At 44.1% G+C, this 11470-nt stretch overlaps 1 protein-coding gene across 4 annotated transcripts in view; it reads left to right on the top strand.

Moving 5' to 3' along the window:
- The window catches only part of tcf7 (transcription factor 7), a 75213-nt gene that overhangs the window by 60043 nt on the left and 3700 nt on the right, over positions 1-11470 (top strand). Inside the window, exons 6-12 of one of the 4 annotated variants that reach the window (XM_086309278.1) lie at positions 1169-1258; positions 2525-2644; positions 2764-2926; positions 4053-4160; positions 4875-4922; positions 7231-7279; positions 9563-9635. In XM_086309278.1, coding sequence (XP_086165404.1) covers positions 1169-1258; positions 2525-2644; positions 2764-2926; positions 4053-4160; positions 4875-4922; positions 7231-7279; positions 9563-9635 — 651 coding nt within the window. The remainder of the gene's footprint in view (positions 1-1168; positions 1259-2524; positions 2645-2763; positions 2927-4052; positions 4161-4874; positions 4923-7230; positions 7280-9562; positions 9636-11470) is intronic. The other 3 variants (XM_086309279.1, XM_086309280.1, XM_086309281.1) reach the window with 3 other exon arrangements.

Here is an 11470-nt window from a genome sequence, read left to right on the forward strand (position 1 = left end):
CACACTAAACAAAGGGGGGAAACCCTAAATGCATAACATGGGAACTTGATTTATTTTAGTGGCTATGGATTAAAGAGGATTGGACTGACTAGTGGACTGTTTGACTCATTAGATTCAGCGATATGAAGGAAAAAAGAAAGAAAAGTGGATGGGCCATTTAGTTTGAACCGCTTTTGTCTAAACTGTGTCGTAGCGTGGCCTCAGCTGAAACAGGGTTACAGCCGGAGCTGAGGCCACTAATCTCCGGATCTCGTCCCAGTTTAGGGTTTCTGCTGCTGGGCTTTTCTGAATGTAAAAAACCTCTGGAGAACAGATACAGCTGAAACAAAGAGGAAGAGATTAAAAGGAGATAGCAGAGTGTGATGATAATGATGATGATTGCAAAGGTGGTGTAAATGGTAGATGTGGAGCAAGCGAGCGTGTGCTGACATTCACAAACACCAGGATGAGTCAGTCGAAGGGGAGGATGGTTGCATTTGCTCTCTGGAGGTAGGTTTTTTTTTTTGGGAGGGGGGGGTGGTTTTTCTACATATCAAAGGCTTTTCCCTACACCCGCTCCCCACCCGCGACCTCCCACGGTGTGAGTATTTGTTTGTGCTCCCAGTAAGTCAAGTATTGACGCACAGCTGTCAACAGTGCTGATCCAGGCTTTCCAGGGGGTGCATCACAGCATCACGACGGGCTTTAAGGATTGTGAATTAACTTTATGTTAGAACCATCAAATAACACACAAGTCCTGAAGTTTATTTTATTTGGGTTTAATTCTGTTTTGTTTGCGTATTCAAATGAAATGCGGTATGAAATGTACATGGGTGACTTGAAGAAATGTATGCCTGAGCACGCACAGAACAAAAAAAGAAAAGCTGAATGAGTGTTCGAAAGCATCTCTGCAAAACTTTCCACCAGATTAAGAGACAACTTATATTGATGTTAAAGGATGGGAAAGGCACAGGAATGACAGCAAATTTCAGGGGTAAGGAAGTTTGTTGGGAATTTGGAGGATTATGCAGTGGAATAATGGTTCTGGAAGCATTCCATTAGGTGACCTTAATGAATCTGTTTCCACCTAATTCTTTAATTTAACCATTAAGGGCAACAACAAAAAAACTTTTACCTGTTAAATTAAAATCTTCTGCTCCCGTCTCTTCCCTCTGCTGTGCTGTGGCAGGCAGAGCCAGCCTGTCTATCCTGCCCTGTCCCCATGTGGATTCAGGCAGCCCTACCCCTCCAATCTCCCCAGCGCATCGTCCTACTCCAGGTACCGTAGCCGACTGGCCAGCTTGAGCCAACCCGATCCGAGTTGGGGTTGGGGGGAAAAAAAGGGCAACGCTCTGCATCACCAACTCCTGTTTATAGCACATCTCAAACGTCTGAGCAGGCGTTTTCCATTCACCGTGGCAAACTCATGTTCGGCCTGATTTCTTTGGACAGCTTCTGTAAAATTCTATTGGAGCCAGTGTGCTGTAAACAGGACCAGTTCAGTGTTTCGCCAAAAAGAAGCTGAGTCAAGCCAAGCTAATCGCTGCTGCAGAATATGAAATGTCACACACACACAGAGAAATAGAAACAACCATTAGGACAGCTGCTTTATTTTTTCTTTTCGCTGCCCTTAAGCTTTGTTCTGGTTGTAATTGTGTCTTGTCTTTATCTCGCTGTAAAAACTTCAATGTTTTAAAAAAAAAGAGTGTTCTTTTAGTCGTCATTGCAGATGCTTTTCATGTTTGCAAGCACACGCACGGGAAAATTAAGTGTGAACCCACTGTGAGTTTAAGAGGGTTTTTGTCTTGAGTCAAATTTGCAAACCCTTAAAGATCTCTGCTTGCAACACACAGATGCTTTCTCTTTGTGTTAGTTGCCTAAAATAGGCGAAGAATCCCCAGCCTGTTATGCCAGACAGGCTGGGGATTCCTCATAGCCTGTTGTCAGTGACTCTGGTCTGTTGACAAGAGGCACAGTGTTTAACAACCCAAAATGGAACAATTAGGGACAAATTACTGATAGATATCGCATAACTAACCTGCAAACAGGTAGGAAAATATGAGGGAAATACAAAGCTAGATCACATCATGATTGGTGGAATGCATTTTTGCTCCCTACGAGTCAAGGTGTGTGACACACGAAGAAGCGTTTTCCCCTCAGTGCCCACTTCCCCTCTCTCTCGCTCAGTAATGTTTGGTCGCCCTCTAGTGGTGATAAATGATGGCTTCACTCTTACACAAAAATAAACTTTAAAGAGCTTCTTTGTCACATTTGTCCCGTGTTCTGTATTGCATTTACTCAGCTGTAGACACAAGATGAAACACAAACAACACTGATATGAAGCCCAGTGAACTTTCCATGCTTTCAGGCTCACTGCTTACATAAAACTGTCGCTCCTGCTTTGATGCTTACCGCCCTGCCGCCTCCTATCCTCAGTGCATCTCTATGAACTCACCTTTTTTGTCACCCCCCCCCTTTCTCTGTCTTATCCCCCCCACCCCCTTTCCTCTGCTTTTTTTTTCTTCTTCTTTTTACCCTGCACCAGGTTTTCTCACTCGCTGATGCTCGGCCCATCGGGCATGCATCCTACAGGGATCCCCCATCCAGCCATAGTGCCCCCTACAGGCAAACAGGATCACGAGCAGTATGACAGGAGCATGTACGTGTAAGTATACCCCTCGCTCCGTTTTAGGTACATTTATATTCATGGCTCCACCCTTTGTCACAGTGTAAGAAACTATAAAGTTCTCACAGCCTCATTCCTTCACCCCACGTCTTCATCAGGAAGCCACAGGTGGAGCCCAAGCGGGAGAAGGAGCCCAAGAAGCCGGTCATCAAGAAACCTCTGAACGCCTTCATGCTTTACATGAAGGAGATGAGGGCAAAGGTCATCGCCGAGTGCACATTAAAAGAGAGCGCAGCCATCAATCAGATCCTGGGACGAAGGGTGAGGGACGCACACACACACACACACACACACACACACACACACACACAGGCATGCACATTGAAAAGCAGACTAATCCTGTTTCCAGGTCAGTCAGTAATTTCACACATGAGGAACATGAGAGGTAATGTGAACTCTGTTTCCCTCACTTACCAGACTGGTACTTATCTAGCACTTCTCTACTTTACCTGCACACTCACAGCACTTTCTACCACTACACACACACACACACACACACTCCAGTGCTCATGGGTGCTGGGAATCGTACCACTGACCTTCCGATTAGTAGATGACTCATTTTTTCAGCCACATCCGCCCCTTATTCTCATGCAGTAGTGCAAAAAAAGTAAGAGGAGTTACAGTCTATTGAACCTGTAGTACCCACTCAGGCACAGGGAGAGCATGCAAACTCCACACAGAGGGTTCGAACCAGGAAGCGTCCTCCTGTGAGCCGACATTTCAAACCCCTGTATCCTCCAAATCCTTACATGATTATGTTATAAAGAGAGCGTCCCAGAGATGCACTGCCTTTCTTCTGGAAAAATGGAGAGAGGTTTCTCATTTTATTAAAGACTTCAATGGCCAGTAGTTAACAAGGTTTAAAAATTACCCTCCTAAATGTAAAACTGTGTCTACGGTACATAACATCATTAGGAGAGTCAAAGGATTTGAGAACAGGCCTGGAAAACTGAGCCTGGGGCCCTCGGGCTGCGCTGCATTAAAAACAGAAATGATTCTGCGATTGTTATCACAGTAAAGGCTCAGGAACACTTCAGGAAACCACCGACGGCAGCAAATGCAAATTGACACGCGATGAAGAAACATTTAAAAACAACATCCAGCTCATCTGTGCCGTAGAAAGAGAAAAACCGTCCTGTTGTCATAAAAATCTCCGTTATAATTCATTTATAGTGAAAAATGAGCACATATTCCACACAGAAAAATAACATTTAAGTTTCTCTCTTTGTACTATTTTCACTTTTTTGTATATTCTCAATAGAAAGAGAGTTTAATGATCAGATCAGTTCAAAGCCATTATCAAAGACTTTATTGCCCAAAACCCAAAAACTGTATAAAGGCAAGTCTGTGAAAATACTGACCTTCCTTTTGTTGTGTGTGTTTCCAGTGGCATGCACTGACCCGGGAGGAACAGGCCAAGTACTACGAGTTGGCCAGAAAGGAAAGACAACTGCACATGCAGCTCTACCCAACTTGGTCTGCTAGGGACAACTACGTAAGAATATGTTCTTCTTATTCCTCCCTCCCCTGTGTTCATGAGCCTATTCAGAGTGAGAAGAAAAACAAGCCGATATGACTAATTTCCTGAGCCGTCTGAAAACAAAAGCAGGGATATGCAAAAGCTCTCCCACTTTTTAAAATGGAAAAATAAAGGTGTGCAAGGCAGGGAATGTTGCAGTATCTGCAGTGAACATCATTTTCCATTGTTACTGGTTTACCGCAGTTTACGGAAAACAGTGATTTCTTGTGGCGAGCTCTAAAAATGCACTGAAAACTGTGCTGAATTACACACAAAAAAGAAAATTGGAAGAAAAAAAATGTCCCCACCCCCTAAAATAACTTCTAAAACTGCAGTTCTAGTGATGCAAATGGTATTTTCTGAAATAAAATCCTCCCCTTGGATTCTTGGGTCATTGATTTATACCAATCTGAGCTTCCAGATGCATTAAAATAAAAGCCAGGAATCAGCAGAAGCTATTCACGCTTTGTTTTCTGTAAGGAGAAAACCATTTAATCAGAACCTGCTCTCTGGTGTGATTTCTGTGCAAGTGAAACCAAGAACAGGATCAGTCTCATGAAATCTGTTGTTTCTGACACTCTCAATGCCAGTGTTCTTAAATACAACGAATAAACTTATGTGGTGCATGCATTCTAGTTTCTGGCCTGCTGTGTGCCTTTGACTTCTCAGTTTGCTGTTGAACTCTTGCAGGAGGCGGGCCTTAGCGGGGTCGCAGGGGAAAAGAATAAAGCTGATTGGGTAGGGACACGTCTTATGGTGGATTTATACCTCTGTGGTGGGGGGAAGAAAAAAAAAACTAATGTGAGGATTTGCATGAAAGGGGTTGTGGGTATTCCTGTTGCAAAGTTTGCATGCACCTTCCAAAAAAACAAACCAAAACAAAAAATCTGAGTGACTCACCCATGTCAGCCTCCCAGACAGCACGCACGCAGGCGGCGGCAGCCACACGAGCCGATGTGATTGGTCAGTTTTGGATATGGCCTACGCTTTTGCAGCTGCTACGCCTGCAAGTATGTTAACCTTTGAAACACTAAATCACACAGAGGTATAAATCAGCCCGTTTGCTCGACTAACAGAGAGCAGGGCTGCATGGCTGGCCTCACTGCCTTAATATATAGCTTCAAAACACAGCACCTTCATTTTTGTAGCAACACAGCAAGACGTCTGTAAAGGAGGTTGTGGATGTTCTGTTAGAAAGACAACCCCGGTTATGTTTTGCTGTGCCTGCACTCTCTTGCTTCTCTACACGTGATTGGTTACCGAGCTGAACTCTGCAGGCAGGCAGGCAGGCAGGCAGGCGTGGGAACTTGGTAACACTTTATCTGGACTGTGGTTTCTAACATGTTTGAAACATCTAAACTGACACACAGATAACAGAGTAGCACAAGAAGATACCCCGTGACCGCATATGTCAAAATTAAGGGTTGCGAGGCGACCCGGAGAGTGTTATTTCTGCACTCAGAAATTACCCTCATGCTGTTGTGAAGGTGTTGTAAACCAGAGCTTTAATACTCTCTGATCGCAGGTGTAGGAGCCGTCGCTGTATGCACGGAGCTTTGAACATTGTCTTCACCTCTTAAACGGCTCTTAAATGTCACGATTCTAAGCACTGTAATTAAGCATAATCCACACTCTGTGGCTTTTTGATAGGCATACGGTTCAAGTTTGGAGAATTTAAAGGGATAGTTCACCTCAAACAAATATGTGTTTTCCACCGGAGCCCGTTTAGATTGTTTTGGCTTGAGTTGCCAGTTGCACTTGCTTCCAGGTGTTCAGGGATCAAAAACAGCAAAACCCCGTTTTCGCAAAGGAACTATTTTCTTTTCACTGTCCACATCCGCCAGCTGGAGACAGCTTGCAGATGCTCAGTTCAAAAAAGGGGGTCACCATTAGTGTTTACATCCTGTCGTGCTGTCTGTCGTGAGCACAAAGTTTTCATCACAGGCAGATGCAGTTCTCCTTCTGCACTGTGGATTAGTCTGCAGTTCCATTACTTTTAAGAGAATTCCTTCAAAAGTGCACAACTCAAATCAGAGCGGTCTAGATGGATAAATAATTAGGGAAAACTAGTAGATTTTGCCATGAATGCTCCTTTAGTGTAAAAATATTCTTGGGATATATTGTTAGTGACACGACACGCTCCAAAATGCTTTTGAATCGATCACAAAGTCCAGGATTTTAAAGAAAGAGCCTGAAAGGGCCACTTGATGATCAGTCCACAAACTGTTTATAGGTGAAGGACTGAGCTTTAAATATCGTCTGATGCATTTGGAAAATAAATAAATGAATAAAAACAAACTACCAAGTGTCCTCGCTGCCCTCTGTTCTCCTTCTGAGTTAAAAACAAACCACTGGACCTACGAGCAAAACAGGAAGTGAAGTTCCACATATCGCCCACACACCTGTGGAGGGTTTCTCCTCCAGTTCCCCCACTCAAAAAAAAACAAAATACATACACTATTATACTACATATAGGCTAGTATATGCACACACACACGCACACACATACGCCCACAGACTAAGAAGCTTCAGAATGGTGCACTTGCAAGAGGAGTAACCACATATACAATGCTGACAGCGAGCTGAGGAGGGTTAGACATCGAAGCGTAGGCGGTAGATTTCTGTGCCCACATCCTTCATCGCACCCAAATATGAGGCCTCACTTCACCATCACCGGATCTGTGTGAACAGCTCTGATGTTTACCTCAACAGTCACACATTACAATCAGCCTGGGGACACAGAACAAATGCAAACACGAATATGAAAACAGTTAGGAGTTTACAATGGCTTTAATCTGAATTCACGTTTCCCCCCTTTACTATTAAGGCCTTCAGCTTCTTTACTGTGCAGATTTCAGTTGATAGAAATGCCAGCCGAACACGGTGATTAAAAGTTATCTAAGACACTTGCACGTAACTTTTATCCTGCTTGAGATAAGCCAAATGAACTGGAAGATCTGCTGGTAGTCAGCAGTGCAGTCAAGAGTCCGACTCATTTCATTTCTTTGGCTTTTTTTTTTTGTTTTGTTTTCTTCTCCTCAAACAGGGCAAGAAGAAGAGGAGAAAAAGGGAGAAGCAGCAGGACTCCAACACAGGTAAACCTCTAAATATGGATTTCCTTGCTCTCGTCTGACGGATGGTTAAACGTTTTTTCAAAAGCCACACACACAGAAAATGACCAGTGCCAAGACTTCTGGATTTCAGAGAATTCAGTCGAGCTTGAGTTTGCGTTGGCGCTGCGTGCGGCACGGCATCTCGGTGTGCAGGATGTGTCTCAAACGTCAAACCACCCACCCACTCTGCTTTCCATGTAACCTCAATTACAAACATTTGAATCCCAGTGTGCAAAACTTTGTGCTGATCTTAGCTGTTCCAAGTTTAAAAAAAAGAAAGAAAGTCAGCCATCGTGGCAGAAAGGAAATCAAAAACTCTTATCGCATGACTAGCATTTTCCCTTTTCCACCTCCGCCATGTATGAACAATAACAAGCTTCTCAGCTCTGACCTGTTCGGTTTTGAGAACGCAGACGTGGTAGTTATCCACGTCCCAAGTAAACCACTTGAGTGCTTGTGGTAATACTATAAAAGCTACTACAGCATCGGCACGATGGCATCAAAGGTGAGACGATAAGAGGTTGTAACACTTTTGTGATTGTTTTAAAGAAGGTCGTGGATGTTCGGCGTCTTCTCGATGCGCGGCAGCAGATAAAAGAGCCTCGGTCTCCCCTCAGCTCGTGCTAGAGCGACCTGAGTGCTCTGCCTTAACTGGCACGATGCTTCATTTTACCGTGCAGTAACACCGAAGTATATTTACTTACAGTATTGTGTAGGTCCAGAACCATCCCTCATTTCTTTGTAAGTGGTCTTGAGCAGTAGCTCTCCAGGCTTTCTGAAGGTCTTTTAGTGTTTTTCTTTTCAGTCCAGTACTTGTACCTGAACATTTTCAGAGATTTTTGTTGTTGTTGTTTCTTTTTTATATTTGAAAGATTGATAAATCAGGGTTAAATGGTTTTACCAAAGACACCAAACACAGAGATATTACCCAAAGCTTCATCACAAATGGTGTCAGTGGAAGGATGCCAGTCAAGAAGCCATTCTTAAGGGAGAAGGGGCTGAAGTATATCAGATTATGCAAGAATTGGATTAAAAATCTGTGGGAACAGGTCTTATGGAGTGATGAATCCATCTGTAAAACACAATGGAAACCCTTCATGGTTGGGGGCGACATTTTAGCCAGTGGTGTCGGGGATCTTGTCCGAATGGAACTATGTCCAGTAGTACCGCCAGATTTTGATCCACTATGCCAGAGGTGTCGAACTTCAGGCCTCAAGGGCAGGTGTCCTGCAGGCTATAGATCTCACCCTGGGTCAACACATCCGAATCAAATGATTAGTTCATTACCAGATCTTTTGGAGAACTTCAAGACATGTTGAGGAGGTAATTTAGCCATTTAATGATCTGTGTTGGATCAAGGACACATCTAAAACCTGCAGGACACCGGCCCTCGAGGCCTGGAGTTCGACACCTGTGCACTATGCAAAACCAGCTGGAAATTGTCCGATAGGCATGGCAATAATCCCAAACATACTGCAAATGCAGTAAAATCATAGAAAAACACACAGTGAGACACTATTAGCACTATTAGTCATGGATTGGCCTCCACAGAGCCCAGGCCTCAGCTTAATTAAGCGGTTTGGGATCATCTTGACAGAAGCCAGAAAACATGCAAAGAAGAGCTCTGACTTCCTCAGGAAGCCTGGAGAACTGTTCCTGAAGACTGCTTCAAGAAAGCTTGACTAAGAGAGTTCAGGCTGTGTTGAAGAATAAAGGTGATCATACTAAATATTGACTTTAACTCTGTTTGTGTCTTATAGACTGTATTTTAAAATATGGTTGCACATTTAAGTAAATCTCTGCACGTTTTTCCTGTTTTACATACAAAATATAAAGAAATGAGGGGTGGCTCAAGACTTGTGCACATTAGGGTATTTTCAGCAGATGTTTCAGAAACTGGAAAATATATATTTTTTGGATTTGGGCGTCGTTTTAGAAACTGAAAACCCTTGAAAGGTCCAGTACTAACAGCGTGACAGCACGGCTGCTTCTTCCTCTGTGTGTTAACTGACCCACATGTTTAACTAAGTTGTGTTGGGCGGTTGATCTGCTGGTTGTTAATGTCGCATTGTGCCGTAACCATCTACTAACAGTTTTACTTGATGGCTTTTTCCGAACAAACGGTGCTTTTGTCCTGCCCTGACGAGCTTGTTTCTCTCTTCGTCTCCTTCTTGTCTGTGTCTTTTGTCGTCTAACCTGTTTCCTCCCCTCTTCCTCTGCTTTTCCTCCTCCCCTTTTCCTGTGCATGCCACGCATTGTGCTCAGACCCGGGCTCTCCTAAGAAATGCCGGGCTCGCTTCGGCCTCAACCAACAAACGGACTGGTGCGGTCCTTGCAGGTGTGTACCAACCATCCACCCCACTCGCTCCGCAGCACCACGCTATGCTCACGACTCCCCCATCTTTCTTCTCACACCGCTCAAGTGCATCGTGTCTCTCTGATGCCGTAGGAGGCAGAGCAGTCTTGGAGGTGGCATCAATCTCATTAATCCCATCAAGCTTGTTTTTTTTTCTGTTTTCCAGGCCTTTTTTTCAGCCTTTTCATTTGTCCAACAAGTAAACTGCTGAATGAAGACAAGCCCCCTCCCCTATTGTGATTATACCTGCCAAGACGAGCTCTACCTCCTCGTGTTTGAGGTCTGCATGTCATCTCTCACTAACCTGCTGCTCTGCAAATAGAACCCATACATATGCAGTTAATATATAGCAAACAGCGAAACATGCTAACTTTAGTTAGGCTTCAGTCATGTGTTTACTTGCAGGTAAAAGGTCAGACATGCAGATTTAGAGGTGTCGCATGAGTTAAAAATGTATTTAGAGACATGTTTTCACACCCCGTCACTCCACCCCTATATTTAAGTCTGTAAATATATATATGTGATGTCTCACCCACACCATCGAGGTTAGTTTGGGTTCTTCAGCACCACTGGCATAATGCCTTGCATAAGCAGGCCCTCTGTAGTGAATGGCTAGAGGTTAAAGGGGAATACCACTCATTAAAATGCTCTCTTTCAAAAAACAACAATAGCATCACCGTTTGTCAAAGGTCAAACTTCCACATAATATTTCTTTGAGTGAAGAAGCTCAAACAGATGTATGTTTCCAAGGTCGCCATATTGGAATCATTAAAACATGTCGGGAGCCACGTTTCTAAACTCAAGCTGGGAATTTCCCTCTTTTCCCTCTGTCAGCACTGGATTAGTCCGAGGCAGTTGGTGTTTTACAAAGGTAAAAGGAAACTGGGTGCGCAGGGATTATTTAGAGATCAGGTACGCCGGCTTCACCGGTTGTTTTATTTATCTGCCAGAGCAGCTCATTTGTCTTCTTTATTTATTTATTTTTAAATCCATTCTCAAAACTGCAGCGCTCTCGGATGCGTTTCTCCCCAGCGAGAGCTGACGAATGGCAGCGGCACAAGATAAATGATAAGAAGCGGGCCCGTCAGCAGCTCGCACGGCCGGGTTTGAGACGCGCCAGGATTCACGGTGCACGGCAGCCCAACGGCTTTGCTGCAGGAGTCAGGGATCTGTGTGGTTCTGCAGAAAAAGTTTCTACCACCACAGCACTGTAGAAACCCTGTCGTCTTCCCCACCATCACGTCATGGAAATCTGAATGTGTGTGTGTGTGTGAGTTTGTTTCGCTTTGAGAGAACAAAGGGGGCTGAATGTGGTTAGAGCAAATCCTTATCACCACAGCTCCACACAAACACACACACACTAGCGCGCTCCCTGCAGCTTTGCATTTTGACGGCATTCTCATGCCCATCTGCTTTCAACTTTCTCCATTCATGCGATGTGGTAACGGGCGCCTTTTGATGGTGAACTCTGACATTTAGAAATCACTTTCTATTGCACTCTTCCTGCCTCTCTCCCTCTCTAAATATGGCCTAGCGCCTTTCCTTGCGGTTAAACCCGGTGACTCATATCATATTCTGGTAATGATCATGGGATCCTGTTAACTGCTTTGATGCTGCACTCAGCGGTACACAAGTCTGCTTTTAAGTATAACACCTCACAAAGCACAGCAGGGTTACTGCTGATTGCCTATTAGACACATGTAATACGTTCGGTTCAGAACAAAAAGAAGTAGAAAACTGAAACTCCAAACTAATCGCTACGCAATTCTAATACTACTTTTGTGGTGCTTAGGTTAAGTGAAAGTGTCAACTCGCAG

This window comes from Aulonocara sp. 'chitande type north' Nkhata Bay, linkage group LG10, assembly GCF_057382095.1.
Source record: "Aulonocara sp. 'chitande type north' Nkhata Bay isolate Kocher_YH1m ecotype deep benthic linkage group LG10, A_spYH_male_GT1.1, whole genome shotgun sequence".
NCBI lineage: Eukaryota > Metazoa > Chordata > Actinopteri > Cichliformes > Cichlidae > Aulonocara > Aulonocara sp. 'chitande type north' Nkhata Bay.